The sequence below is a fragment of the Megascapheus bottae genome, chromosome 3, assembly GCF_031878675.1.
Source record: "Megascapheus bottae isolate mThoBot1 chromosome 3, mThoBot2.hap1, whole genome shotgun sequence".
In the NCBI taxonomy this organism is placed as follows: domain Eukaryota; kingdom Metazoa; phylum Chordata; class Mammalia; order Rodentia; family Geomyidae; genus Megascapheus; species Megascapheus bottae.
Genome location: NC_143511.1, coordinates 59,937,130 through 59,963,202, shown reverse-complemented (window position 1 = coordinate 59,963,202; position 26,073 = coordinate 59,937,130). Strand labels below are relative to the sequence as shown.

Sequence of the window (26,073 nt, the reverse complement as noted above, 5' to 3'; positions counted from 1 at the left end):
CAACATTACAAAACAAAAAAATTAAAAAGAAAGCAAGTTGAGATTACGTGGAATCTGGAGGGAATGGGCTGGGAGAAAAGCATGCCTTTCCTCTTAGCAGCAACTATTTGTAGTTGATTTTCCCTTTGGTTTAGTATTTGGGGATTACAAATTAAAAACTGGTAGCTTCAGGGCCGGGAGTTTGGTCGAGTGGTAAAGTGCTTGCCTCGCATGCATAAAGATCCAGGTTTGATTCCTCAGTACCACATACACAGAAAAAAGCCGGAAGTGGTGCTGTCGCTCAAGTGGTAGAACACTAGCCTTGAGAAAGCCCAATGACAGTGCTCAGGCTCTGAGTTCATGCCCCAGAACTGGCAAAAAAAAAAAAAAAAAAAAAGCTGCTAGTTTCATAAAATACCCCAACAGTAGAAGTGGGAATTATAAGAATTGCTATTTTTGCATTTTGAATACTATCGCCAACCTTCAGGTATAGTCATTTAATAACCAAAGTTTATGTCCTCCTAATTTATCATTGAATGATAGTTAAAGATATACGCTTAAAACTTGGTAGCAGAAAGGCCACTCCTCAGAAATAAATGTGTCTCTTCAAGGGGGAAAATAAAACAATAGGTGGTTGAAGAAAGGTAGGCTTCTCTCACCTTTGGAAGATGGCCAAAGGTGATATGGAAAGGCTCCCTCAGCAGCTCAACCTTGAGCTTCCCCTGCTCCCCATTTCCATCCTGGGTAGTTCTGTCTTCCTTACTGCGTTTCCCCCTTGTTATCCTAGGATTTTGGGGATTACCAGGATGGCTACTATTCAGTACAGACAACAGAAGGGGAGCAGATCGCCCAGCTCATTGCTGGCTATATCGATATCATCCTTAAGAAGGTAAATACTGCCTCCTCTCCCTAACCCCTCCCCAAGCCAGACCTCTCAGTACAGCTCCTGGAAAGAAGCTATATTTACCCTCTGTCTCTTCCTTAAGTGATTCAATTCTTCCCTCTTTTTTTCCCCACAGAAAAAAAGCAAGGACCACTTCGGATTGGAGGGAGATGAGGAATCTACTATGCTGGAGGACTCAGTGTCTCCCAAAAAGTAGGAGGGGAGTTGGGCTGCCCCATCCCTCAGGGTTGGGGATGGCCAGGCTTGAATCCAAGGACTGCTAGGGAGTGAGACTCACTAGGCCAGGCTGTAACAAGACTTTACAAACTCCCAGATCCCAGGACCTGCGGGGGTGATAAAAGGGGGACAGGGTGGTGACAAGGAGCCCTCTGAGTGCTCCATGGTCCATCCTGTCCACAGGTCAACAGTGCTTCAGCAGCAATATAACCGGGTAGGGAAAGTAGAGCATGGCTCAGTGGCTCTGCCTGCCATCATGCGCTCTGGAGCCTCTGGTCCTGAGAATTTCCAGATAGGCAGCATGCCACCTGCCCAGCAACAGATTACCAGTGGCCAGATGCACCGAGGGCACATGCCTCCTTTGGTAAGAATGCCTCTGCTTTCACTGTGGTTCCTTCTACCAGACCAAGCCAGGAGTTAGCAGTCTTTCCCTGTGTTCCCATTCATATTCTTCTCCTTAGTACCTTCTATCTCCACTAAACGTTCTGTTCCAGTCCTTTTCACTCTTGTCTTTCAGACTTCAGCCCAGCAGGCTCTCACTGGAACCATTAACTCCAGCATGCAGGCTGTACAGGCTGCCCAGGCCACTCTGGATGACTTTGACACTCTACCCCCGCTTGGCCAGGATGCTGTGAGTATAGGATGGAGGTCAGGCCAGTGATCCTGAAGCTGAGACTTGAGAGGGGACTAACCAAACCAAAGTAGATCCTGAAGTTTTTCCTCCTTCTCTCAGGCCTCTAAGGCCTGGCGTAAGAACAAGATGGATGAATCGAAGCATGAGATCCATTCCCAAGTAGATGCCATCACCGCTGGTACTGCCTCCGTGGTGAACCTAACAGCAGGTAAGCTGAGGGCAAGGGAGAGTGAGCATGCACAAGCATGCATGTGACCGGCTCTGCCTATGACTATACCTTGACTCATGGAAGGTTCTGTATGTACATCTCTCAGGGCGTGAATATGACTAACTGGATGTGTGGCAATGTTCCTACTCATCCATTGTCTAGCCTGCTCTGTCTCATGCTCCTTTTTCCTGCCTTCAGGGGATCCTGCAGAGACGGACTACACTGCGGTGGGCTGTGCAGTCACCACAATCTCCTCCAACCTGACGGAGATGTCCCGTGGGGTGAAGCTGCTGGCTGCCCTGCTGGAAGATGAAGGTGGCAATGGCAGACCCCTGCTGCAGGCAGCAAAGGGCCTTGCAGGGGCAGTGTCAGAACTGCTGCGAAGTGCACAGCCTGCCAGTGCTGAGGTCAGAGGCCACAGGGCAGGGCCTAGGGGGAACACTAGGTTCTACTCCCATGAGAAGGGAAAATCCATGTTTTCAACTGGCCTGTGAGACCTGTGGGCACACAGGCAGGGATGGGGCAGCTTCTGACAGGTGTTCACTCTCCACAGCCCCGTCAGAACCTGCTGCAAGCAGCTGGGAACGTGGGCCAGGCCAGTGGGGAGCTGTTGCAGCAAATTGGGGAGAGTGACACTGACCCCCACTTCCAGGTTGGTGATGTACCAAGCCCAGAACCCCCATTTCTAGGATATAATCTTTGATCCTGAATCCATCTCCCAGGCCCTCCTGTTTCTGTGAATTGACCCCTCTAAACCAACTTGAACCCCTTTCCAGGGATGATATAGGGAATGTTTAATCTCTTCTTGGAGAATGAGAATTCAGAATTCCTATATCCAAACCTAACTTACTAGTATACTCTTTGCCCTCCGTGATGATATGATGTCCCTGTATACAACCTTTCCACCAGCTTGGAGCTGCCTTAAAGCTCCCCACTACTACATGAGGAGGACAATGTGCCCCAGGTCTCCTCCTCCCCACCTCAGCTGACTTTTCATCCTGGATTTCCCATGCAGATATGTACACCCAGAGGGGCTGGGGCTCCATCTCCCCCCGATTCCCCTACGGTAATGGCCTCTGGCCTGGGCCTTCCCAGCTTGGTCCTTTCTGAGCCGCATACACTCGCTTCTGAATCTCTCCCTGAGCCTCCTGGGGGAGCAGAACATGATGAGAGATGGGGAGGCCTGGATCAGGCCAGGTTGGAGAAAAAGGATATTGGAATAGCATGGGTGGTTGCTCCCAACACCCCAGGATGACTGTGCTTGCAAATCAAGACTGAGAAGAAAAATGGAGAAAAACAAGCTCCTGTCCCATTGTACCAGTACCATCCCTCCCTCCCCATCACTGTCCGAGTGTATCCGCCTCGTGCATTTCTTCCCTTGGTGTAGGCTTGATTTCTCCTGGTGGGGGTTTGTTCCTTGGTGAGTGTCTGTCCTGCCGGGTGCTCAAGGAAGGGGCTCAGGGTAGGTTCTGGTTGCTTCTGCCATACACTGTCCTCTGATTGGAGTTCCCGGGAATAATGAAGCAGCTTATGCCTCTGAGATGTGCCCATGGATGCCAGCCCTATCTCAGGTCATATTAACTGCCATTTTCTCACAGGATGTTCTAATGCAACTAGCCAAGGCAGTGGCGAGTGCCGCAGCTGCCCTGGTCCTCAAGGCCAAGAGTGTGGCCCAGCGCACTGAGGACTCAGGACTCCAGACCCAGGTCATTGCTGCAGCCACACAGTGTGCCCTGTCCACCTCTCAGCTGGTGGCCTGTACCAAGGTAAGCCCAAACATTGTAGCCTATGCCTGGGACTGTTACTGCCACACATGTGTAAGCCTCTCATTTTACATCTTTGGTTCTCAAAGCCTCATTATCTAGCCTAATATCAGTTGTAAAACCCACAAATACCCCACCTCATAGTTTCTCTTCTCTCTTGCGCTTGCTTTTGTTTTTTTTCATGGCACTGGGGTTGAACTCAGAGTTCTACCACCAGTGCATAACTTGTTACATTGTCCTTTTGCCCAAACTGAACTCAAACCATGGACCTTCTGATCTCCTCAAATAGCTAGAATTACAGGTGTGAACCATCATGCCCTGCTTATAGCTCTTATCTCTTGTCTACATGTCTGACACTTAGTTTCCACACAGGTAGTGGCACCTACAATCAGCTCACCTGTCTGCCAAGAACAGCTAGTGGAGGCTGGACGACTGGTGGCCAAAGCTGTGGAGGGCTGTGTATCTGCCTCCCAGGCAGCCACGGAGGATGGGCAGCTGTTGCGAGGGGTAGGAGCAGCAGCCACAGCTGTTACTCAGGCCCTGAATGAGTTGCTGCAGCATGTGAAAGCCCATGCCACGGGGGCTGGGCCTGCTTACCGTTATGACCAGGCCACTGACACCATCCTTACAGTCACTGAGAACATCTTCAGCTCCATGGGTGATGCTGGTAAGGACATCCACCCCCTGCTAAGACAAAAAACCCTAATGAGATTCCCCAAGCCCTTGGGACATTTCCCTGCAGACCCCTTGCCCAGCCCTAAGGACTCAACACAGTGTGGTCTTCCCAGTCATGCAGCCGCAGGCTTATTGTTTAATATCTCGGAAACCTCCATTGCCCCTCTGTCCCCTAGGCTGCCTTCCTCAGAACATTTTTTTTTTTTTTTTTTGGTCAGTCCTGAGCTTGAGCTCAGGGCCTGAGCACTGTCCTTGGACTTTCTCAAGGCTAGCACTCTACCACTTGAGCCTCAGCACCACTTCTGGCTTTTTGCTATGCATGTGGGATACCGAGGAATTGAACCCTGGTCTTCGTGCATGCTAGGCAAGCATTCTACCACTAGGCCAAACTCCCGGCCCCCCCATTTTTAAAATATATCAAAGAATACACAAAGGTAAAGGGAAAGCGGCATGATTAAGGCCGCCAGGTGAGCTTGAGGTATGGCTCAGGTGCTTACTTATCAGATGCGTGGCCCTGAATTCAAATATCAATGGCATTGAAATTTTAAAGTGTTTGACTTTGTTCTGGAAACACCAGGGGTATAGCTCAAACAGAAGAGTGTCTCCTAGCAAGTGCAAGACCTTGAGTTCAAACCTCAGCACCACTGAAATGAAATGAAATAGCTCTGCTTGGTGAAGAAAAACGAACATAAAGGAAAGAAAAAGAAAGGGGGAAAATGTTTTCCTAGTTCACCTTCATTTCTAGAAACTCTTACAAAGAATCCCTCATCTCCAGGCTGTTTGCTAAAAATACCCATTGGACTGTATGTCACTTTTTTTTATTTTTTTATTTTATTTTTTTGCCAGTCCTGGGCTTGAGCTCAGGGTCTGAGCACTGTCCTTGGACTTTCTCAAGGCTAGAGCTCTACCACTTGAGCCTCAGCACCACTTCCGGCTTTTTTCTATGTATGTGGTACCGAGGAATTGAACCCGGGTCTTCATGCATGCTAGGCAAGCACTTTAACCACCAGGCCAAACTTCCGGCCCCTGTATGTCACTTTTAGAATAATATTTTTTTTTAAAGGGAAGGAAAGAAAATACACTCTCTTTCATCCCAGAACAATTCACAATGAAAAATCCTGAGGGGGAAAAAAAAATCACTCAAGAACTTTGCCAGTCTCTTCACTTCTCTAAAAATCCCCATCTACCTCATCTACTCTAGCTTCCTTTCCCCCTCATCTCACCCCCTGACTTTTTGCCCTATGTTCTCAGGGGAAATGGTACGACAGGCTCGTCTCCTGGCCCAAGCCACCTCAGACCTGGTTAATGCCATCAAGGCTGATGCTGAAGGAGAGACTGATCTGGTGAACTCTCGAAAGCTCCTGAGTGCTGCCAAGATCCTGGCTGATGCCACAGCCAAGATGGTAGAGGCTGCCAAGGTACGTCAGTCTTATGTGTAGATCCCCAGACGGAGCACTGAAGGGAAGCAGAGAGGTCCCGAAAAGATCAGCTTCATCTAATAGGGAGACCCAGGAAAAGCAGAAAATATGGGAGAACAAATAGCAAATAGGCCCCAAGCAGTATGTGAGCTGTGGCCTAAACGTCCAGTAGTAACTCCCAGAATACTCTACCACAGTGACAGACATCTAAGTCCAAAAGATTCTGTCCCTGCCTTTCCATATGTTTCCACCACAACCCTCCTTGGATTTTTCTCCTGGTCTCCTGTGGAACCACATTTGGCCTTCAGTTCCAAGGACCTCCATTCTAGCCAAACAGAAAGACAAAGCATTAGCACACTGAGACATTGGGGTGTGAGGAAGGACCAAAGGTTCCCAGGTCTCTGGTTCTGAGGCTCCTCAGTTTACAGGAGAAAGCAGATCTCTGCTCTAAAGCAGTGATCTTTTTCCTAGGGAGCCCTACCCGCTGTAACAGTCAAGGTATTCTATAGGAAGTGGGTCAAGAAACAAGACCTCTTCTCTAGGAGGGAAAGGAAGGCATTCGGCATCCCAGAGGAATCCAGGCACCCCAGAGTCTTGCCATTTGCGTTCAGTGGGTATAATTAGAAGTGACTTCTGGAAGACAAGTGAATTTTGACCTGATGGAGAGGAGTGGGAGAAGAGTAGATTTAAAGTAAGGTAGGTGTCTGTCTTTCCACTTTAGGGGGCAGCTGCCCATCCTGACAGTGAGGAGCAGCAGCAGCGGCTCCGAGAGGCAGCTGAGGGACTGCGCATGGCCACCAATGTAGCTGCGCAGAATGCCATCAAGAAAAAGCTGGTGCAGCGCCTGGAGGCAAGGCTGGGAAGCCACCTAGAGGGAGAGAGCATGAGTGCTATGGGAGGAATGAACAGGGAGAGTCAGTTAATTTTTCCTTTGGGGGATAGCATGGGCTATGTAAGCTGGGACTGGGTCTGGGAATGCCTGGGCTTGTTCTGACTACTCTGTCCTCATAGCACGCAGCCAAGCAGGCTGCAGCCTCTGCTACACAGACCATTGCTGCAGCCCAACATGCAGCCTCCACTCCCAAGGCTTCTACAGGCCCCCAGCCCCTGCTGGTGCAGAGCTGCAAGGTGAGTCTCCCAGAGGCAGTGTGAGAGTGGGGAACTGTGTGGGAAGAAAGGGACTTTCCCACAGCCTGGAGTGGAGTGGCGGTGCTCATAATGTCTTTCTCCTCAGGCTGTGGCAGAGCAGATTCCACTGCTGGTGCAGGGCGTCCGAGGGAGCCAAGCTCAGCCTGACAGTCCTAGTGCTCAGCTCGCCCTCATTGCTGCCAGCCAGAGCTTCCTGCAGGCAAGACCCCCTCTCCACTTCCAAGATCTTACATCTGTCACAACTTGTATCTGCAGATAGCCTCTTTCCCAGCACTGAGCCCCAGTTCTTACCCCATCCTAACCGTCCATAGTCCCTGTCCTTAGGCCTCCAGAGAGGGTGGCTCACCTCATCTGCCCACCTATTCCCTAACAGCCAGGTGGGAAGATGGTAGCAGCTGCAAAAGCCTCAGTACCGATGATTCAAGACCAAGCTTCAGCCATGCAGCTGAGTCAGTGTGCTAAGAACCTGGGCACTGCACTTGCTGAACTCCGTACAGCAGCCCAGAAGGTATGTGAGCTGACTCAAGTCCCGGGATAATAAGGAATCTGTACAGAATAACCTCTGACAGGAATGACTATAATCTAGGGCATCAGTGAGATACAGGCTTATCTCCCACAGCCAGTATCTCTTCTTACCATCATAGGCTCAGGAAGCATGTGGACCCTTGGAGATGGATTCTGCCCTGAGTGTGGTTCAGAATCTAGAAAAAGACCTACAGGAAGTGAAGGCAGCAGCACGAGATGGCAAACTTAAACCCTTACCTGGAGAGACAGTAAGTATTCTTAATGTGTCTTCTCAGACAAGCCCTAGTCTTCCTTCCGCCTGCATTACAGAGCTATCCAGAACCTTCCACTAAACCGTCAGCTGCCTTGAAGGCCCGCCCACTTCCTCCCTGAGCCTAAGTTTCACCTCTGTCCCCTCTTCACCCATAGATGGAAAAGTGTACCCAGGACCTTGGCAACAGCACCAAAGCAGTGAGCTCTGCCATTGCCCAGCTGCTAGGGGAGGTTGCTCAAGGCAATGAGAATTATGCAGGTATGTGAGGACAGGTCAAGACTGGGGCATAAATATGACAGAGAGATGAGGAAGGAGGAGATGGATAAGAGAGGGCTGACAGGACACTACTGGAATCAGGGTCTGCCAGTGAGCGAGCTTTTTCTCTTTCTCTTCCCCTATCTCCCCAGGTATTGCAGCTCGTGAGGTGGCTGGTGGACTGCGGTCACTGGCCCAGGCCGCGAGGGGTATAGCTGCTCTGACATCAGATCCTGCAGTTCAGGCCATTGTACTTGACACAGCCAGTGATGTACTGGACAAGGCCAGCAGCCTCATTGAGGAGGCGAAAAAGGCAGCTGGCCATCCAGGGGACCCAGAGAGCCAGCAGCGTCTTGCCCAGGTCAGGTACTGGGAAGGTACCACTGCCTTAGTCCCGTGTATCTGGTCTGCCCTGATAGGGCAAAGGCTTCTGAGCCTCACCCCCACTGACAAAGGGTCCACTCTGAATTCTACCTTTTTAGTCTGTATCTCCATTAGAATATGGCTGCCAATTTTGGAGAGGTTTGATAACTATCACTTGCTACCCAGAAATGGCTTGTTTAGCCATACCAACCCCTTTCCACTTGCACTAGGCATCAAAACATGAGAGCCGATCGATTATCTTCCATGTCCCAGACGGGGAGCATGGAACCACCAAATTGTTCTCACTTGGGGATCGCTTTCCATTCCAGGTGGCTAAAGCAGTGACCCAGGCACTGAACCGCTGTGTCAGCTGCCTGCCTGGCCAACAAGATGTGGATAATGCCCTGAGAGCAGTTGGAGATGCCAGCAAGAGACTCCTAAGTGACTCAGTAAGGGAGCCAGGGCAGGAGGGAGCAGAGGCTTCAGGGAGCACCCAGCCTTCCCTTCCTACCTCTAGACTGCTTTGATCCTGATTTCCCAGATCTATCCCCTTTCACTCTTCCCAGGAGTTTTGCACACCCTTTTGGGCCTCCTTTCTCAAGCTCCTCATTGCATTCCTCCCCATTCTTCAGTCTGACTATTCTCTGACCCTGCAGCTCCCTCCCAGCACGGGGACATTTCAAGAAGCTCAGAGCCGATTGAATGAAGCTGCTGCTGGCCTGAATCAGGCAGCGACAGAACTGGTGCAGGCTTCCCGGGGGACGCCTCAGGACCTGGCTCGGGCCTCCCGTCGATTTGGAAAGGACTTCAGCAATTTCCTGGAGGCAGGAGTGGAGATGGCAGGACAAGCCCCGGTATGAAGAGAGTGGGTCTGGTTGCCTGGTCCTCTTCCAGGGCTAGATAAGACACACTTGGATCTGCTCCTGGCCCATTCCCTGCCCCAATCTCTTACAGTACTTGGGTGTCTGGGAGAAAAGGTAACCTTCTCACTTGTAACAGAGCCCGAAGGACCAGGCCCAGGTTGTATCAAACTTGAAGGGAATCTCCATGTCTTCAAGCAAACTTCTTCTGGTGGCCAAGGCCCTGTCCACAGACCCTTCTGCTCCCACCCTCAAGATGCAACTGGCTGATGCTGCCAGGTGAGAGCTAGAAAGCCCAGTCCTGGGACAAGTGCAAGAACCTGGGGGGGAGAGTTTTCATGAGAGGTCTTGAGCAAAAGTGAAACAGCCAAAGATTTCCTATGGATATAGGACTCAGGACTGTTAACCAACTCACTCGACTTTCTCTCCCCTTCTAGAGCAGTGACTGAGAGCATCAACCAGCTCATCAGCATGTGCACCCAGCAAGCACCTGGCCAGAAGGAGTGTGACAATGCCCTGAGGGAACTGGAGGTATACCTTTGCCAAACTAGCTGGGGTTGAGGTCGAGGAGGGCGTTCTGAGTTTGGGTATGTGGGAGGTATCTTGGCTCTCATGTCTTTCTCCCCTACACAGACTGTCCGAGAACTCCTGGAGAACCCAGTCCAGCCTATCAATGACATGTCCTATTTCGGTTGCCTGGATAGTGTCATGGAGAACTCCAAGGTAAATGTAGCAAGGAGCCCCAGGAAAGATGAAAGATAGAACGCGATGCCCTACAACTAAACCTTGTGATACCCCCTGTTCTTTAGGTGCTGGGTGAGGCCATGACTGGTATCTCACAAAATGCCAAGAATGGAAACCTGCCAGAGTTTGGAGAAGCTATTTCCACAGCCTCCAAGGCCCTCTGTGGCTTCACTGAAGCAGCTGCACAGGTTATTTCCCTGAGATGGGTTCCTAAAACAGTGCCTACTCTCCCTGCTCTACCTCTTTTCACATGTTCCTAAATCAGCTATACAGGGAATGGTTTCATTGTGGTAATTGTGTTTCTTTCGCTGTGAAGATGCTCTTTTTGTTGTTGTTTGCTCAGTTGTAGGGCTTGAACCAAGGGTCTGGGTATTGTCCTTGAGCCTCTTTGTGCTCAAGGCTAGCATTCTACCACTTTTGTGTGGTTAAATTGGAGATAAGAGTCTCTCAGGAACTTTTCTGCTGGACTAACTTTGAACTGTGATCCTCAGATCTCAATGTCCTGAGTAGGTAGGCACCAAAACTGTTCTTTAATTTGTAGTCCAGTTTGTCGATTTTTGCTCTTCTGGGCAACTAGTGTCCTATTCAAGGAATGTGTACATGTGCCTATAGCTTCTAGAATTTACCTTATGATTTCCTATACTAGATTTGATGTTTCAGGTCTTTGAGCTCTTTGGCCCAGTTGGAATTGGTTTTTGTATGAAGAAGGAAATAGGGGTCAAGTTTCAGTCTCTTACAGTAGTTTCAGATGTTACATTTCGATCTTTAATCCATTTTGGGGTTTTTGTTTTTGTTTTTGTTTTGCCTGTCCTAGGTCTTGAACTCAAGGTCTGAGCACTGTCCTTGGGTTCTCTCAAGGCCAGTGGTCTACCACTTGAACCACAGCTTTTTTACATATGTGATAGCATGGCTTTTTCTATGTATATAATAGCAAGGAATTGAACCCAGGTCTTCATGCATGCTAGGCAAGCAATCTACTTCCAGGCCAAACTCTTGGTCTTAGGTTGATTTTTATAAAAGGTAACACATAGGGATCTAGTTTCAGTCTCTTACATGTAGATACCCAATTTTTCCAGCATCCTTTATTGAAAAAACTATTTTAAACCAGGCGCTGGTGGTTCACACCTGTAATTCTAGCTACTCAGGAGGCTAAGATCTGAGAATAGCAGTTCAAAGCCAACTCTGGCACGAAAGTCCAAGAGATCCTTATCTCCAGGTAACCACCAGAAAACCGGAAGTGGTGCCATGGCTCAAGTGATAGAGCACTAGCCTTGAGCTGAAGAGCTCAGAGACAATGCCCAGGCCCAGAGTTCAAGCCCTATGACAAGGAAGGAAGGAAGGAAGATAGGAAGACTATTCTCTCTCCAGTGTGTTTTTAATACCTTTGTCAAAAATTATTTGGGTGTGGCTGTGTAGTTTTAATCCTGGGTCTTTTGTATTGTTCCTTTGGTCTTCAAGTCTGTTTTTGTACCAGTTCCACGCACTTTTTTTCCTCTTCTTTTATTATTATTATTATTATTGCTATTGTAGCTCTGTAGTCTAACTTGAAGTCTAGTCTTGTGATAGCTCCAGCATGATTCTCTCTCTCTTTCTTTTCTTTTTGCCCGTCCTGGGGCTTGAACTCAGAGTCTGGGCACTGTCCTTGTGCTTTCTCAAGGCTTGAGAAAGGCCTTGAGCCACAGTACCACTTCCATTTTTTTCTGTGTATGTGGTACCAAGGAATCAAACCCAAAGCTTTGTGCATGATAGGTGAGCACTGTACCACCAGGCCCTACTCCTAGCCCTCCAGCATGAATTATTTAAAAATTATTTTAAAAAATTGCTTTTCATATTTCATATGACTTTTAAAATTAATTTCTCTATTCATGTCCAGAATAATATTGGGATTTTGATGGGTATTTCACTGAATCACCAGATTACTTTTGACAGTATGGCCATTTTTGTGACATTCATTAGTCATGTTCATAGTCAGTGAACATGAGAGGACTTTCCATCTTCTGATGTCTTCAGTTTATTTTCTCAAGGTTTTATGATTTTCATCAGTCTTTCCCTTCCTTGGTTAAGTTATTGCCTAGATATTTCATTTTTGAGGGTTTGTATATGCATATGTAACTTTAAAACTTTTTACTGCCATTCACTATCTGTTTTTTTACCCTGTTACCCAGAAACCACACATACATCTAAATAGAATAACATCTTTTTCTTTTCGTTTTCCCTTTGGAGACAGTGTCTGGCTATGTGGCCTAGCCTTGCCTCTAAGTCATGACGGTTGTCTCAGCTGCCTGAGTCCCGGGATTATAGACATGTGTCAAAACACCCAGCTGATTGCTTTTATTGTTTAATCTTCTGAGATGTGTAAAACTGTTTCACACGAGTTTCTGCCTGGATGCCAGTGGCTCACGCCTGTAATTATAGCCACTCAGGAGGCTGAGATCTGAGAATCAAGATTCAAAGCCAGCCCTGGCACGAAAAGTCCATGAGACTTTTCTCCAGTTAACCACCAGAAGAAAACAGGAAGTGGCACCAGAGTGGCACAGTGGCTTAATTGGTAAATCCCTAGCTTTGAGCTGAAGAGCTCAGGGACAACACCCAGACCCAGAGTTCAAGCCCCATGACTAACATAAATTTTTTTTTTTAAAGTGTTTCTTTTTTCTTTTTTGCAATGTAACTTTTCATTTTTTTAACACCTTTATTCATGTACACAGAAAAATAGATGCTGTTCTTTAATAAACTTACCACCTTCCTCCTCTGTCCCGAATGTCACTTCATTTCTTACCTTCCATCTTTATTTCTCACCCCTACCCTCCTTTTTGTCCTTAGGCGGCATATCTCGTTGGTGTCTCTGACCCCAACAGCCAAGCTGGACAGCAAGGACTGGTGGATCCCACCCAGTTTGCCCGTGCAAACCAGGCAATTCAGATGGCCTGTCAGAGTTTGGGGGAGCCTGGTTGTACGCAGGCCCAGGTAATGCAAGGGAACCAATGCCACAGGCAAGTCTGGGAAGGTGGGCCAAACTCTAAGGAAACAAGGGAGATGAAGCAGTGTGAGGGAGGGGAGGTAGAGATCCGTTTCTCACCTCCCACACTCATTTTTCCAATGAGTGCTAAATTCACAACTTTTTAAACTTATTCTCCCACTTGCCCTATTTCATTTCTTTCCTATTAGTGTATGTCTTTCATCTCCCTCCCCACTCAGCTCGTCTTTATACATGTCTTTTCCCAAAATCTTGACTTTTCTGGTGACTCTGTTTCCTATTTTGACTCCAGGTGTATTATACTCTATTCCCCAGCCCTAAAAATGGTTCCTCCTTGGCTATGTACATTTCCCTCCTGTTGTCATTACAACTTTTCTGTGTCTGTCTCCTCAGGTGCTCTCTGCGGCCACCATTGTGGCAAAACACACCTCTGCACTGTGTAACAGCTGCCGCCTGGCTTCTGCCCATACCGCCAATCCTACCGCCAAGCGCCAGTTTGTACAATCAGCCAAGGAAGTGGCCAACAGTACAGCCAATCTTGTCAAGACTATCAAGGTTCCCAGTGTTTAAACTCCTAGCATCTCCCTGACTCGTCACACTTTTTTCCCCAGATTCCCCAGTTATTTCCCAAGGCCTTCTGTCACATCCTCTCTGACTAAGCTCAAGCCTTTTCTGATCCGGACTGACCACCACTAACCTCTTTCAATCCTTTCAACCATGGAGGGAGGCCTAGGCTGTACCTCACGTCTGTATAGGCAACGTCCTGAGGGCTTCCCTGTTGTTGCAGGCACTAGATGGTGCCTTCACGGAAGAGAACCGTGCCCAATGCCGAGCGGCCACAGCGCCACTGCTAGAGGCCGTGGACAATCTGAGTGCCTTCGCATCTAATCCTGAGTTTTCCAGCATCCCTGCCCAGATAAGCCCTGAGGTGAGGCAGTGGGCAGGAAGAACCCACCAGACAGTATTATCTTTTAAGAGGGCATCTTGAAACGTAAACCTCCCTGCCTTCTCTCTCCTCAGGGCCGAGCAGCCATGGAACCCATTGTAATCTCTGCTAAGACAATGTTGGAGAGTGCTGGGGGACTAATCCAGACAGCCAGGGCTCTGGCAGTCAATCCCCGGGACCCCCCAAGCTGGTCAGTGCTGGCTGGCCATTCCAGGACTGTCTCAGACTCCATCAAGAAACTTATTACAAGCATGAGGTACTGAAGGGTAAAGAACTGGTGTGGCTGGGTACAAACATGGTGGCAGGTAGAAGGAGGTAATTGTATACAATTAGGCAGGACATTTGTTCCTCCTGATTGGGAAGAATCGGAGAATATAGGCTAGTGTTGCTTAAAGGAGATAATTCTTCATGTGGAACCTGTGTTACGTCTGCAGGGACAAGGCCCCAGGACAGTTGGAGTGTGAGACAGCCATCGCAGCTCTAAACAGCTGTCTGCGGGACCTAGACCAGGCTTCTCTTGCTGCCGTCAGCCAACAGCTCGCTCCTCGTGAGGGAATTTCTCAGGAGGTAAGAGCAAAAGTAGTGTCTGGGAAGGAAGAGGAGGAGGTGAGGATTGGGCTGAAACATGCCTATGGGGAGGTGGTCGAGCAATTCTTAGGGAAGGAAAAATGCTGGCTGGAAGCATAACTCAGTAGGAGGATAAGCTGAGCACATATAAGGCCCTGAGTTCCATCTCCTCTACCACCAAAGAAAGAAGGGGGAAAGAGTAGGGTTCCGTCCTATTAGATTAGAGGCCCATTCCGGGCTGATGTTCTTCCTCTCCCTCCCCCGCCCCAGGCCTTGCACACTCAGATGCTTACTGCAGTACAGGAGATCTCCCATCTCATCGAGCCCCTAGCCAGTGCTGCCCGAGCTGAAGCCTCTCAGCTGGGACACAAGGTATGAGGGAGATGTGTGAAGAGCCCTGCTGGAGAGGGGAATATGGGAGTTCACCTTACCCTCATCCCAACCTCTTATTTCAGGTGTCCCAGATGGCCCAGTACTTTGAGCCACTCACCCTGGCTGCAGTGGGTGCTGCCTCTAAGACCCTGAGCCACCCGCAGCAGATGGCGCTCCTGGACCAAACTAAAACATTGGCAGAGTCTGCCCTTCAGTTACTGTATACTGCCAAGGAGGCTGGTGGTAACCCCAAGGTATGAAAGGGGAGAGAGCCTGCTGCTAGTAAGGGTGGGAGAGGCAAGAAAGCTCCTGCTCACCCTCTGTCCCTCACAGCAAGCAGCGCACACCCAGGAAGCCCTGGACGAAGCTGTGCAGATGATGACGGAGGCTGTAGAGGACCTGACAGCAACCCTCAACGAGGCAGCCAGTGCTGCAGGCGTCGTCGGTGGCATGGTGGACTCTATCACCCAGGCCATCAACCAGGTTAGGAGTTTTAGGTACCTGTGGACACAGGGGCTGCCCTGGGCCAGGGAAATAAATAATAGTGGCAGAAATCCTGACAGTTTCCTTTTCCCTCATCCTTCCTTCAGCTAGATGAAGGACCCATGGGTGAGCCAGAAGGTTCCTTTGTGGATTACCAGACCACTATGGTGCAGACAGCCAAGGCCATCGCAGTCACCGTCCAGGAGATGGTAAGTTTGTGACATTTCAGTACGATTGTCCTTGGAGGATTCAGATTTGTCAAAACTTTTCTTCTTCTGTTATCACCAGGTAACCAAGTCAAACACCAGCCCGGAGGAGTTGGGTCCTCTTGCCAACCAGCTGACCAGTGACTATGGCCGACTGGCCTCTCAGGCCAAGCCTGCAGCTGTGGCTGCTGAAAATGAAGAGGTGCTTACACACACACACACACACACACGCGCGCGCACACACACACACACACACACACACACACACACACACGAAATCCCAGGAGCTTGCACACCCTTCCTTACCACCTCTAGGCTGTCAGGTGGGCAGGACTCTGTGCAGAGATACTCAAAGCCAAGTCAGCGGGATTGAGATAGCTCAGTAGCTAGAAATGTCTGCATTCCGTTCTTGCTTCCACTGACCCTTGTCTTGGCTTGTGGCCACTTCCCTGATGTCACACATCTGTATCCCCCTGTTCGTCTTCAGTTCTTCCCTGTGACAGTCTCACAGAGCCTATCCTTTCCTAAAATCCTGGCTTTCAAAGAAATCAGATAACTGAATCTTATTAGCAGGACCCATCTAATCATCAGCCTCCAAGCCCTGCACAATTCTGCATAGGGAAAATTGTGACCTGGGGCCCACGGATTCAAATTCTCAAGCTTTAAAGTGCTTCCTTCCTGTCTCTGCACTATGCTTAACACACGCCTTACCAATCAGTGCTTTCACAGTTACTTTCCATGTGCTTATACAATATGAAACCAGAAAAGTCTGAAATGGGAACTTGTACAACTCCATTAGCCTGTGACATTATTTCTGTGTCCTTAGTAACTCCTTCAAGTACTGTGGGGGTGCTTTGAGTTCCCCTTGTAAAATCCATTTCTCCTTCCCTCCCTTTGCAGATAGGTGCACACATCAAACACCGAGTACAGGAGCTGGGTCATGGCTGTGCTGCTGTGGTCACCAAGGCAGGGGCCCTGCAGTGCAGCCCCAGTGACGTCTACACCAAGAAGGAGCTCATCGAGTGTGCCCGGAGAGTCTCAGAGAAGGTGACCATGCCATGGGGATCTGGCATCTTCCCACCCTCTACCACCTCCCTGGTCCTCTCCCCGTATCTAGGCATGAGTAACTTTCCCCTTGCCCATGGTACTGTGTGACTTTGCCTACCCCAGGTCTCCCATGTCCTGGCTGCGCTCCAGGCTGGGAATCGTGGCACCCAGGCGTGCATCACAGCAGCCAGCGCAGTGTCCGGCATCATCGCCGACCTTGACACCACCATCATGTTTGCTACTGCTGGCACGCTCAACCGTGAGGGTGCGGAAACCTTCGCTGACCACCGGTGAGGAAGGCACTGTTCTGAGGGGTGCGGACAGGTTGGGGTCTGGGCCAGAAGAGGCAGGATATCATTAGCTCATTGGCTGTAAAACTGGATTGGAAACCTTGGACTAGCTGGAGGTGGGAGTTACTAGGCTGACTAGGCTGTACCTCTCCCTGCCCGCCCCCTACCCCTGCCAGGGAAGGCATTCTTAAGACAGCAAAGGTGCTGGTGGAGGATACCAAGGTCCTGGTGCAGAATGCAGCTGGGAGTCAAGAGAAGTTGGCCCAAGCTGCCCAGTCCTCTGTGGCCACCATCACCCGACTCGCTGACGTGGTCAAACTTGGAGCAGCCAGCCTGGGAGCTGAGGACCCTGAGACCCAGGTACCTACTGACACCCCTGATTCTGGCCAGAACCACCTCCTGTACCTTCTCATGGACCAGCCCCGCCTCTCCCACACAGGTGGTACTGATCAATGCCGTGAAAGATGTGGCCAAGGCCCTGGGAGACCTCATCAGCGCAACCAAGGCAGCAGCTGGCAAAGTTGGCGATGACCCTGCAGTGTGGCAGCTAAAGAACTCCGCCAAGGTTCGGTGGAATGAGGACCCGTGTCAGGACGGGGGCAGTTAATGCCCTTCCTCCTGTTCCTCAAAATGACCCCTGCTCCCACTCATCTGCTGCCTTAGGTGATGGTGACCAATGTGACATCATTGCTGAAAACAGTGAAGGCAGTGGAAGATGAGGCCACCAAAGGCACACGGGCCCTGGAGGCCACCACAGAACACATACGGCAGGAACTGGCGGTAAGCACAAGCCTGGGGCTTCGCAGTCAAGGCTGGGGAGAGGGAACATGCTAGGGTATTAACATGTGTCTCACTTGCATTCATAAAAATACCCATAGTCATATATTCAGCCAAGTGCTCACATGACCTTTTGGGGCTTCTTGAGGGGTGGGGAAGAGTTTATTCTGAAGTTCATGCCTTTAAGTTCAGTCTGCTTGCTCAGCTGATCCTCTACTGCTCAAATCATACCTCCTATATTTGCTTGTTATTTTGAAAATGGAGTCTAGCAGACCTTTCTACCCAAATTGTATTTTTATTTTCTTTTTTATCATCGGGTTTGAACTCTGAACCTGGACACTGTCCCTGAGCTCTTCAGCTCAAGGCTAGCACTCTAACTCTTTGACCCACAGTACGACTTCCAGTTTTTTGGTAGTTCATTGGAGATAAGGGTCTCACAATGTTCATGCCTGGCTTTGAACTACACTCCTCAGATCGCAGCCTCCTGAGTAGCCAGGATTATAGGCATGAGCCACCAGCGCCTAGCCCAAACTGTCTTTAAGCCACACTCATCCAGTCTCAGCCTGCTGAGTATCTAGAATTATGGGCTTAAGCAACTGGCTTCTGTCTAACTCCTCAGCATTTGATGACTGTCTTCTTTCCCCACCATCTTCTCATTTATTTTAGACACTGAAGGCATTGTAGTTGCCACATTCAATGGCACCTTCCTGGTCTCCATCCAGTTCAAACATTTCTATAGCATTTGGTTCTGCTAATAAGCTATTCCACCGCTGGCTTTCTTGATACTGGCTTTTCTATTTGCCTTTCATTCTCTCTTCAGTAGGCACCATTGAATCACCTTCAACTTAGTAAATATAGGGATACATTTACTGCAGAAATACAGATTCGTTCTCTGTTCCTTTCTTGGATAAAGTTAATAACTTTCATTTTCACTTTCCAAGACACCAACTTCCATTTCTGACTTCATCTCAGTGGCCTTTTGATATCACCATCAATGCCTCTTTCCAGCTGTCCTGCCAGATGTGACATTTCCCATTAATGTTAGTTACAACCTTTAGTGGAGCAGAGTCCTTCTCATCTTTGACCTGTCTTTGCCACATCGAAGCCGTTGCCAAGTCCTTTGGCTCACCTCCATTCCCTTTCCCTGTCATTCCTCCTTTCCAATCCACGTCAGTACCCTGTGTACATGCTCATTATCTATAAATCAGCTTTCTACGTAGTGGCCCTGTTTGTTTTTCCCATTCCTCTCTGCTTCTTTCTAATTCCTAAACTCATCTGTGTGATGTTTTTTTGTTACCTCAGATATGTGCAAATGGGAGGGTTGTTGTTTTGTTTTATTTTTTGTTTTTGCCAGTTCTGGGGCTTGATCTCAGGGCTGAGCACTGTCCTTGGACTTTCTCAAGTCGAGACAGCTACCAATTGAGCCCTAGTACCACTTGCAGCTTTTTTTTTTTTTTTGCCAGTTCTGGGGCTTGTACTCAGGGCCTGAATACTGTCCTTGGGCTTTCTCAAGGCTAGAGCTCTACCACATGAGCCACAGCACCATGTTTGGCTTTTTCTAAGTATATGTAAGTATATGTGGTACCAAGGAATCGAACCCCAGTCTTCGTGCATGCTAGGCAAGCATTCTACAACTGGGCCAAACTCCCAGCCCCCCAGCTTTTTTTTTCTATGTATGTAGTACCAAGTGCTAGGCAAACACTCTACCATTAGGCCAAATTCCGGCCCCCAAATGGGGGCCCTCCTTCCTTCCTTCCTTCCTTCCTCTCCTTTCACCCTTCCTCTTCTTCCCTTTCCACTCCTTTTCTTCCTTCCCCCCACCCCCTTTTCTGGTATTGGTGCTTGAAGTTAGGGTCTTGCACTTTCACTTGACTTTTTTCTACTATAGCTAGTACTTTATCACTTGAGCCATGCTTCTGTTCTGTTGGGTTTTTTGCTACTGTTGTTGTTTAATTGAAGTTAAGAGTCTCTTGTCTGCCTGGACTGACTTTGAACCTTCCCCATCTTCCACACTACCACCTTGTTCAAACCACATCAGTACATAGTTGGTTCACTCAGTAATCTGATTTCCTCTATGCATAGTTGCCCCCTCCAATCCATCTTTCCTAAACAACAACCAGAATTAACTTTTGAAAAAATAAATCAGAGGCTGGGAGTTTAGCTTAATGGTAGAGTATTTGCCTAGCATGCACGAAGGCTGGGATTTGATTTCTCAGTACCACGTACATAGAAAAGCCTGAAATGGTGCTGTGGCTCAAGTGGTAGCGTGTTAGCCTTGAGACAGCTCAAGGACAGTGCCCAGGCCCTGAGTTCAAGCCCCAGGACTAGCAAAAATAAATTAACAGAAGCCAAGTGCAGTCATTCACACCTGAGATCTGAGGATCTGAGGAACAATGTTCAAAGCCAGCCTGGGCACAAAAGGACCTGAGACTCTTTATCTCCAATTAAGCTCTAGAAAAACAGGAAGTGGGGTTTGGCTCAAGGGTAGGGCAGTAGCCTTGAGCTGAAGAGCTCAGGGACTGCACCCCATGACCCCCCCAAAAAAAATAAATCAGATCTGGTAATGTAACAAGTATGTGAGATGTGAGGCCCTGGATTGAATACCGAGCACAGATAAAACGTGTGTGTTGTGTATACACACACACACACGTCTATATACTTATATGTAGGAGCACACACACATATAGTTACTTTGCTGCTTAAAACTCACCAGTGAGTAGGGTATGGTAGTATATACCTGTAATTCTAGCATTCAAGAGGCTAAGGCAGAAAGATCAGGAGTTCAAGGCTTACCTGGGCTATATATCTAGATGCTGTTTCAAAATAGTCTACTAATGATAACCCCTACCAACTTCTCCAGTGCCATGTATCCAACTCCTTTCTCTGCCCCATCCCACTAAACGCTTAAGTTTCTTGTTTTGTTGGTCATGGGGCTTGAACTTAGGGCCTGGGCACTGTCCTTACTCTTTTGCTCAAGGCTAGTACTCTACACTTTGAGCCACAGTTCCACCTCTGGTTTTCTGGTGGTTAATTGGAAATAAAAGTCTCACTTTCTTAAGAGTCAGACTTTCTTAGACTGGCTTTGGATGTTACCCTCAGATCTCAGCCTCCTAGATAGCTAGGCTTACAAGTGTGAGTGTGTGTGCATGTGCATGTGTGCATGCACGGGTGCACGCTGATACTAGGGTTTGAACTTGGAGCCTGGGCTCTGCTCTTTAACATTTTTCTGCTCTGCTACTTGAGCCACAGTTCCATTTTTAGCTTTTTGGTTCGTTGAAGATAAGAGTCTCATGAATTTTTTTTTAATAGTCCTGGGGCTTGAACTCAGGGCCTAGGTACTCTCTGAGCTTATTTTGCTCAAGGCTAGAACTCTGATTGAGCCACAGCACCACTTCTAGCTTTTTCTGTTTATGTGGTACTAAGGAATCCAGTCCAGGGCTTCATGCAGAGTAGGCAAGCACTCTGCCACTAAGCCACATTCCCAGCCCTTTCATGGACTTTTTTGACTGGGCTGGATTTGAACTGTACTCCTGAGATTTCAGCCTCTTAAGCAGCTAGGATTACAGGCTTCAGCCACTGACCAACACCCAGATACTCTGTCAGTTCTGAGAACATGCCATACTTTTGCTAGTTGCAAAAGTATGCTAGGCTCTGGTTTTCTCCAGTGTTTTAAACATCTGGTTTGTTTAGTTCTTCAGGCTCAAAGGCCTCTCTGACCACTTCTCTTAAGTGAAGCTTCGTTTTATTTCTCATCTCAACACTGTTTGTAAGCCCAGACACAATATTTAGTTTTACTGCCAGTTCACTTGTTGGTTGTCTCTGTCAAAAACTAGACTAGAAGTTCCATGAGAACAAGAACTAGGTCGTCCTGTACCCCGCTGGACCCCAGCACGTCTCACAGAAGCTCCATCCTAGTGTCCTTGTGTAAACATTTGATGACTCAACTCATATATCAAAATATATTGCCTTTATGCTTATGTAAAATTCCAAGTACTTCTGTCTAGTATTTAAGGCCCCAACTCCTTTTCTCTGCCATTCCAGTATTCTAGGATATTTCTAATTCTTTCTGGACATCTTGATTATTTGCGCCCTACCATTTACCTAAAATGACCTAAACCCTGGTACAACCCAAAAAAGGGGGTAGAGATTTAAATACTCTCCCATTTATTATCTTTATCTCTTACCTCACTTTTGCAACTCACCCTTTTGATACTTCTCTGTATTTAGGATTGAAAACCCAGCCAAATATACTTTTTTTTTTTTTTTACCTTGTTCTATCAGTCTGATTGATCATATTCAGGACATTGCAATGCTAAGCAATAGTGCTTTTTCTCTGAAATACTCCCAGTCCTTATCAGTTTTGCCTTCCTCCCATGGTGCTGAAGACCAGATCCAGGGCCTCATACATGCCAAGTGTTTACTCGGGTTTTGTTGTTGTTGTTGTTGTTGTTTTGGGTCAGTCCTGGGACTTGAACTCTGGACCTGGGCATTATCCCTGAGCTCTTCAGCTCAAAGTTACTGCCCTACCTCTTGCGCAACAGCATCATTTCCAGTTTTCAGGTGCATGGGTGGCTCTCGCCACTCAGGAGGCTGAGGCTAAGATCTGAGGATAATGGTTCAAAGCCAGCCCAGGCAGGAACGTTTGTGAGACTTTTTTTTGGCCAGTCCCAGGGCTTGAACTCAGGGCCTGAGCACTGTCCTTGGGCTTTCTTAAGACTAGAGCTCTACCACATGAGCCATAGCACCACTTCTGGCTTTTTTCTATGTATGTGGTACCAAGGAATCAAACCCAGGTCTTGGTGCATGGTAGGCAAGCACTCTACCACTAGGCCAAACTCTGTGAGACTTTATCTCCAGGTAAACACTGGAAAACAAGAAGTGGTGACATGGTTTAAAGTAGTAGAGCAGTAGCCTTGAGCAAAAGAGCTCAAGGATAGCACCTAGGCCCTGAGTTCAAGCCCTGGGACCACCATCCCCAAAAAATGAGTAAACAAAATCACATGGATACAGGGTACTGCATTGTCTTCCAATCTCAGCCATTGTAAAAGCGTTCTTTTCATTCTTCTCCAATAGGTTTTTTGTTCTCCGGAACCACCAGCCAAGACTTCTACCCCAGAAGATTTCATCCGAATGACCAAGGGTATTACCATGGCAACAGCCAAAGCTGTTGCTGCAGGCAATTCCTGTCGCCAAGAGGATGTCATTGCCACCGCCAATCTGAGCCGCCGTGCTATTGCAGATATGCTTCGGGCTTGCAAGGTGAGAATAAGACAGCCTTGATGTAGAACATGGAAGCAGCAAAACCACAGGGGTTTGGGAGCCCCAGAGCTCTTTGAGATTCTAAAGCGTCCCTCTGGCTGGACACAGGAAGCAGCCTACCACCCAGAGGTGGCCCCCGATGTGCGGCTTCGAGCCCTGCGCTATGGCCGGGAATGTGCCAATGGCTATCTGGAACTGCTGGAGCATGTGCTCCTGGTAAGAGAGCATTGTACATTCCTCAGTCTAGCCTTCCTGTCCTCTTCCTAAAGCTTCAGGCCCAGATCACTCAGACACCCTCTCCTCCTATCCTACTGTCAAGTTCTCAAGTCCATTACTATTTCTGGGACCTCACTGACCTTATAGCCTTCTCCCACTCATCTCTTCCTCTTTTCTTGTCTCCTCTCTTCTTATCTGATCTCCTCCTCTACCTCCATCATTTCTTCTCTTACCATTTCATCCTTCTCCTTGTCCCTTGTCAGCCGGTGAGTGACACAACCCCACTTGATTGTGTGCAGCATGACGCATGAGTGTGCTTAGACAAGTGTGGTGTTTGCTGTGGAGAGTTGTAGGGATGGGCATCGGGGGCACGGTGGACCCTAACACCGGATGCCCTTCCTTCCCTGCCTCCTACTTTCCCAGACTCTCCAGAAGCCAAACCCAGAACTGAAGCAGCAATTGACAGGACATTCAAAGCGGGTGGCTGGCTCAGTCACAGAGCTCATCCAGGCTGCTGAGGCCATGAAGGGTGAGCAGTGGCCACGGGACAAGAGGGAAAGGAAACCCTTAATGTGGTAGAGGGCTGTGAGCCAGTGGCTTTCCTTAAGTCCCATAGGTGCCAGGGTTGGGGATTCTGAGAACCTTCAGGGATTGTTACCTTGCTCTGCCTTAGTCTCCTCCTCCGCTTCATCCCACCAGGAACAGAATGGGTAGACCCAGAAGACCCCACAGTCATCGCTGAGAATGAGCTCCTAGGAGCTGCAGCTGCCATTGAGGCTGCAGCTAAAAAGCTAGAGCAGCTGAAGCCCCGGGCCAAACCCAAGGTCAGTCCTGCGCCTGCCACCTACTCTCAGACAGGCTGATGTCTGTCCCCTGTCTGTGTGTCTGTCTGCATCCTGTGTCTCTTCATTGCAGGAGGCAGATGAGTCTTTGAACTTCGAGGAGCAGATACTGGAAGCAGCCAAGTCCATTGCGGCAGCCACCAGTGCACTGGTGAAGGCCGCGTCAGCTGCCCAGAGGGAGCTGGTGGCCCAAGGGAAAGTAAGTACTTAGATTCCCAGAACGTAGATGGGGCAGCTGCTCCATTCTTGCGCCCCATCTTTAGAGGAGAGTCTTTGTCTTTAATTCTCTCCTTTCTCCTTCCTCGCAGGTGGGCGCCATTCCAGCCAATGCACTGGATGATGGGCAGTGGTCCCAGGGCCTCATCTCCGCTGTGAGTATACAAGCACCACTAGGTCTCTCCAAGCGTGGAAGACTTCAGGAGGTTAGAAGGCAATGAACTGGACAGGAGACATATTGTAATCTAATTCTCTGCTTTAGGCCCGGACGGTGGCTGCAGCTACCAACAATCTGTGTGAAGCAGCCAATGCCGCTGTCCTAGGCCACGCCAGCCAGGAGAAGCTCATCTCCTCAGCCAAGCAGGTAGCTGCCTCCACAGCCCAGCTCCTTGTGGCCTGCAAGGTCAAGGCTGACCAAGACTCCGAAGCAATGAAACGACTTCAGGTAAGGAACCCTGACCCACACCCCATTATCGGTTGGGCTTTCCTGCTTTGAACTGTCACCCAGAAGACCTACTTCTGTGAGGAAGTTGAAGAACCCTGTTCGAGACTCTGAGTTCTTAACTCGTGCTTCCTAACTCAGGCTGCCGGCAATGCAGTGAAGCGAGCCTCAGACAACCTGGTGAAGGCGGCCCAGAAAGCTGCAGCCTTTGAAGACCAAGAGAATGAAACAGTGGTGGTGAAGGAGAAGATGGTTGGGGGCATTGCCCAGGTGAGCCACTCAGAGAGGCACGGTCAGGAGGCCAAGCCCACTGCCTGCTCCTCCCCCACCCCTACCTTATGCCACACTCGTGGAGTTGAGTCTCGGCCCTCCATTCCTCAGATCATCGCAGCACAGGAAGAGATGCTTCGGAAGGAACGAGAGCTGGAGGAGGCACGGAAGAAGCTGGCCCAGATCCGGCAGCAGCAGTACAAGTTCCTGCCTTCAGAGCTTCGAGATGAGCACTAGGGAAGCCATTTCTATTTAATGCAGACCCAGCCCAGAGACTGTGCCTGCCACTACCAAAGCCTTCTGGGCTGTCGGGGCCCTATCTGCCCAACCCCAGCACTCCCCAAAGTGCCTGCCAAACCCCGGGCCTGGCCCATGCCCGGTCCCACTGCACATCTCCTCTTCCCTCCCTGATTCCAAGTGCCTTTATGCCCTAGGCCCCTAAGTGCCTGCCCTTTCCCAGAGTATTAACGCTCCGAGAGTATTATTAACGCTGCTGTACCTCAGTCTGAACCTGTCAGGGCCCCAGCCCTCTTGGCCCTGCCAGCAACTTCCAGCCAGTGCCCACAGCCTCATCTGCTCAATTCATCCCTTTTTGATACTATTTCCTCCCACCCCAGCTATGTCTGGGACTGCAGGGTTGTAAGCCCCAACAGGTCATGGTCCAATAAAGAGAATTCTACCTAGCTTTGTGATACCTGGCTCTGTGAAGAGGTTTGAGATGCTCCCGGAACAGGAAGGGAGAGTAGAACTGTATTGTGTCACCTGGCTTGAAGTGGCAGTGGAGGAGACTAGAGTATCTGCCCTATTAGGCCCCTACCTCCTTCCTGCACCCACATTTCTAAATTATCCTAGTCTAACAACTGTGCCTAACGCCATATTCCTGTTGTCCCTGCCTCACTAGCCAGTGCCTAAGCCTCTGCGAGTGTCGTTCTTCTGTGGTTAGGGAGCAGCTGCCACTGCACATTGTGGCTCCCGGGACACTTTGTTCTTCATAGCTACTAAGAATATGTAAACAAAGTCCCCGGCCAAATTCAAATCTTCAAAAGTAGCTGTGCTAAAGAGGAATAGCTTAGAAAATGTAAACATTTGAGCCTGTGGTGACTGTGATCACAGAACTGGTTAAGCAGTTACCAAGTGAAATATCTAACCTGATGAGTTACTAAGCAAAACACCCAGCCTAAGAAGTTGGAGTACTTCTTAAACAGACCAAAGGGAAGTCC

The 26,073-nt window shown here is 49.0% G+C and overlaps 1 protein-coding gene across 3 annotated transcripts in view; it reads left to right on the top strand.

The window, feature by feature from the left end:
• Positions 1-25,536, top strand: part of Tln1 (talin 1) — a 35,774-nt gene extending 10,238 nt beyond the window's left edge. For all 3 annotated transcript variants that reach the window (XM_090330221.1, XM_090330223.1, XM_090330222.1), the window contains 47 exons: positions 767-868; positions 999-1,075; positions 1,283-1,463; positions 1,617-1,730; positions 1,833-1,941; positions 2,140-2,348; positions 2,495-2,593; positions 3,540-3,707; positions 4,077-4,371; positions 5,631-5,797; positions 6,519-6,647; positions 6,809-6,925; positions 7,032-7,145; positions 7,320-7,454; positions 7,591-7,719; positions 7,880-7,982; positions 8,132-8,340; positions 8,672-8,791; positions 8,999-9,196; positions 9,342-9,481; positions 9,640-9,733; positions 9,836-9,925; positions 10,012-10,134; positions 12,767-12,910; positions 13,314-13,475; positions 13,708-13,848; positions 13,941-14,122; positions 14,301-14,433; positions 14,704-14,805; positions 14,889-15,059; positions 15,139-15,288; positions 15,396-15,497; positions 15,577-15,696; positions 16,395-16,541; positions 16,665-16,831; positions 17,008-17,191; positions 17,271-17,396; positions 17,495-17,611; positions 22,682-22,867; positions 22,976-23,083; positions 23,507-23,612; positions 23,783-23,907; positions 23,999-24,124; positions 24,234-24,296; positions 24,404-24,586; positions 24,725-24,853; positions 24,965-25,536. In XM_090330221.1, the coding sequence (XP_090186347.1) occupies positions 767-868; positions 999-1,075; positions 1,283-1,463; positions 1,617-1,730; positions 1,833-1,941; positions 2,140-2,348; positions 2,495-2,593; positions 3,540-3,707; positions 4,077-4,371; positions 5,631-5,797; positions 6,519-6,647; positions 6,809-6,925; positions 7,032-7,145; positions 7,320-7,454; positions 7,591-7,719; positions 7,880-7,982; positions 8,132-8,340; positions 8,672-8,791; positions 8,999-9,196; positions 9,342-9,481; positions 9,640-9,733; positions 9,836-9,925; positions 10,012-10,134; positions 12,767-12,910; positions 13,314-13,475; positions 13,708-13,848; positions 13,941-14,122; positions 14,301-14,433; positions 14,704-14,805; positions 14,889-15,059; positions 15,139-15,288; positions 15,396-15,497; positions 15,577-15,696; positions 16,395-16,541; positions 16,665-16,831; positions 17,008-17,191; positions 17,271-17,396; positions 17,495-17,611; positions 22,682-22,867; positions 22,976-23,083; positions 23,507-23,612; positions 23,783-23,907; positions 23,999-24,124; positions 24,234-24,296; positions 24,404-24,586; positions 24,725-24,853; positions 24,965-25,090 (6,522 nt within the window). In that variant the 3' untranslated portion in view covers positions 25,091-25,536. The remainder of the gene's footprint in view (positions 1-766; positions 869-998; positions 1,076-1,282; positions 1,464-1,616; positions 1,731-1,832; positions 1,942-2,139; positions 2,349-2,494; positions 2,594-3,539; positions 3,708-4,076; positions 4,372-5,630; positions 5,798-6,518; positions 6,648-6,808; positions 6,926-7,031; positions 7,146-7,319; positions 7,455-7,590; positions 7,720-7,879; positions 7,983-8,131; positions 8,341-8,671; positions 8,792-8,998; positions 9,197-9,341; positions 9,482-9,639; positions 9,734-9,835; positions 9,926-10,011; positions 10,135-12,766; positions 12,911-13,313; positions 13,476-13,707; positions 13,849-13,940; positions 14,123-14,300; positions 14,434-14,703; positions 14,806-14,888; positions 15,060-15,138; positions 15,289-15,395; positions 15,498-15,576; positions 15,697-16,394; positions 16,542-16,664; positions 16,832-17,007; positions 17,192-17,270; positions 17,397-17,494; positions 17,612-22,681; positions 22,868-22,975; positions 23,084-23,506; positions 23,613-23,782; positions 23,908-23,998; positions 24,125-24,233; positions 24,297-24,403; positions 24,587-24,724; positions 24,854-24,964) is intronic.
• The last annotated feature ends 537 nt before the right edge of the window (positions 25,537-26,073 follow it).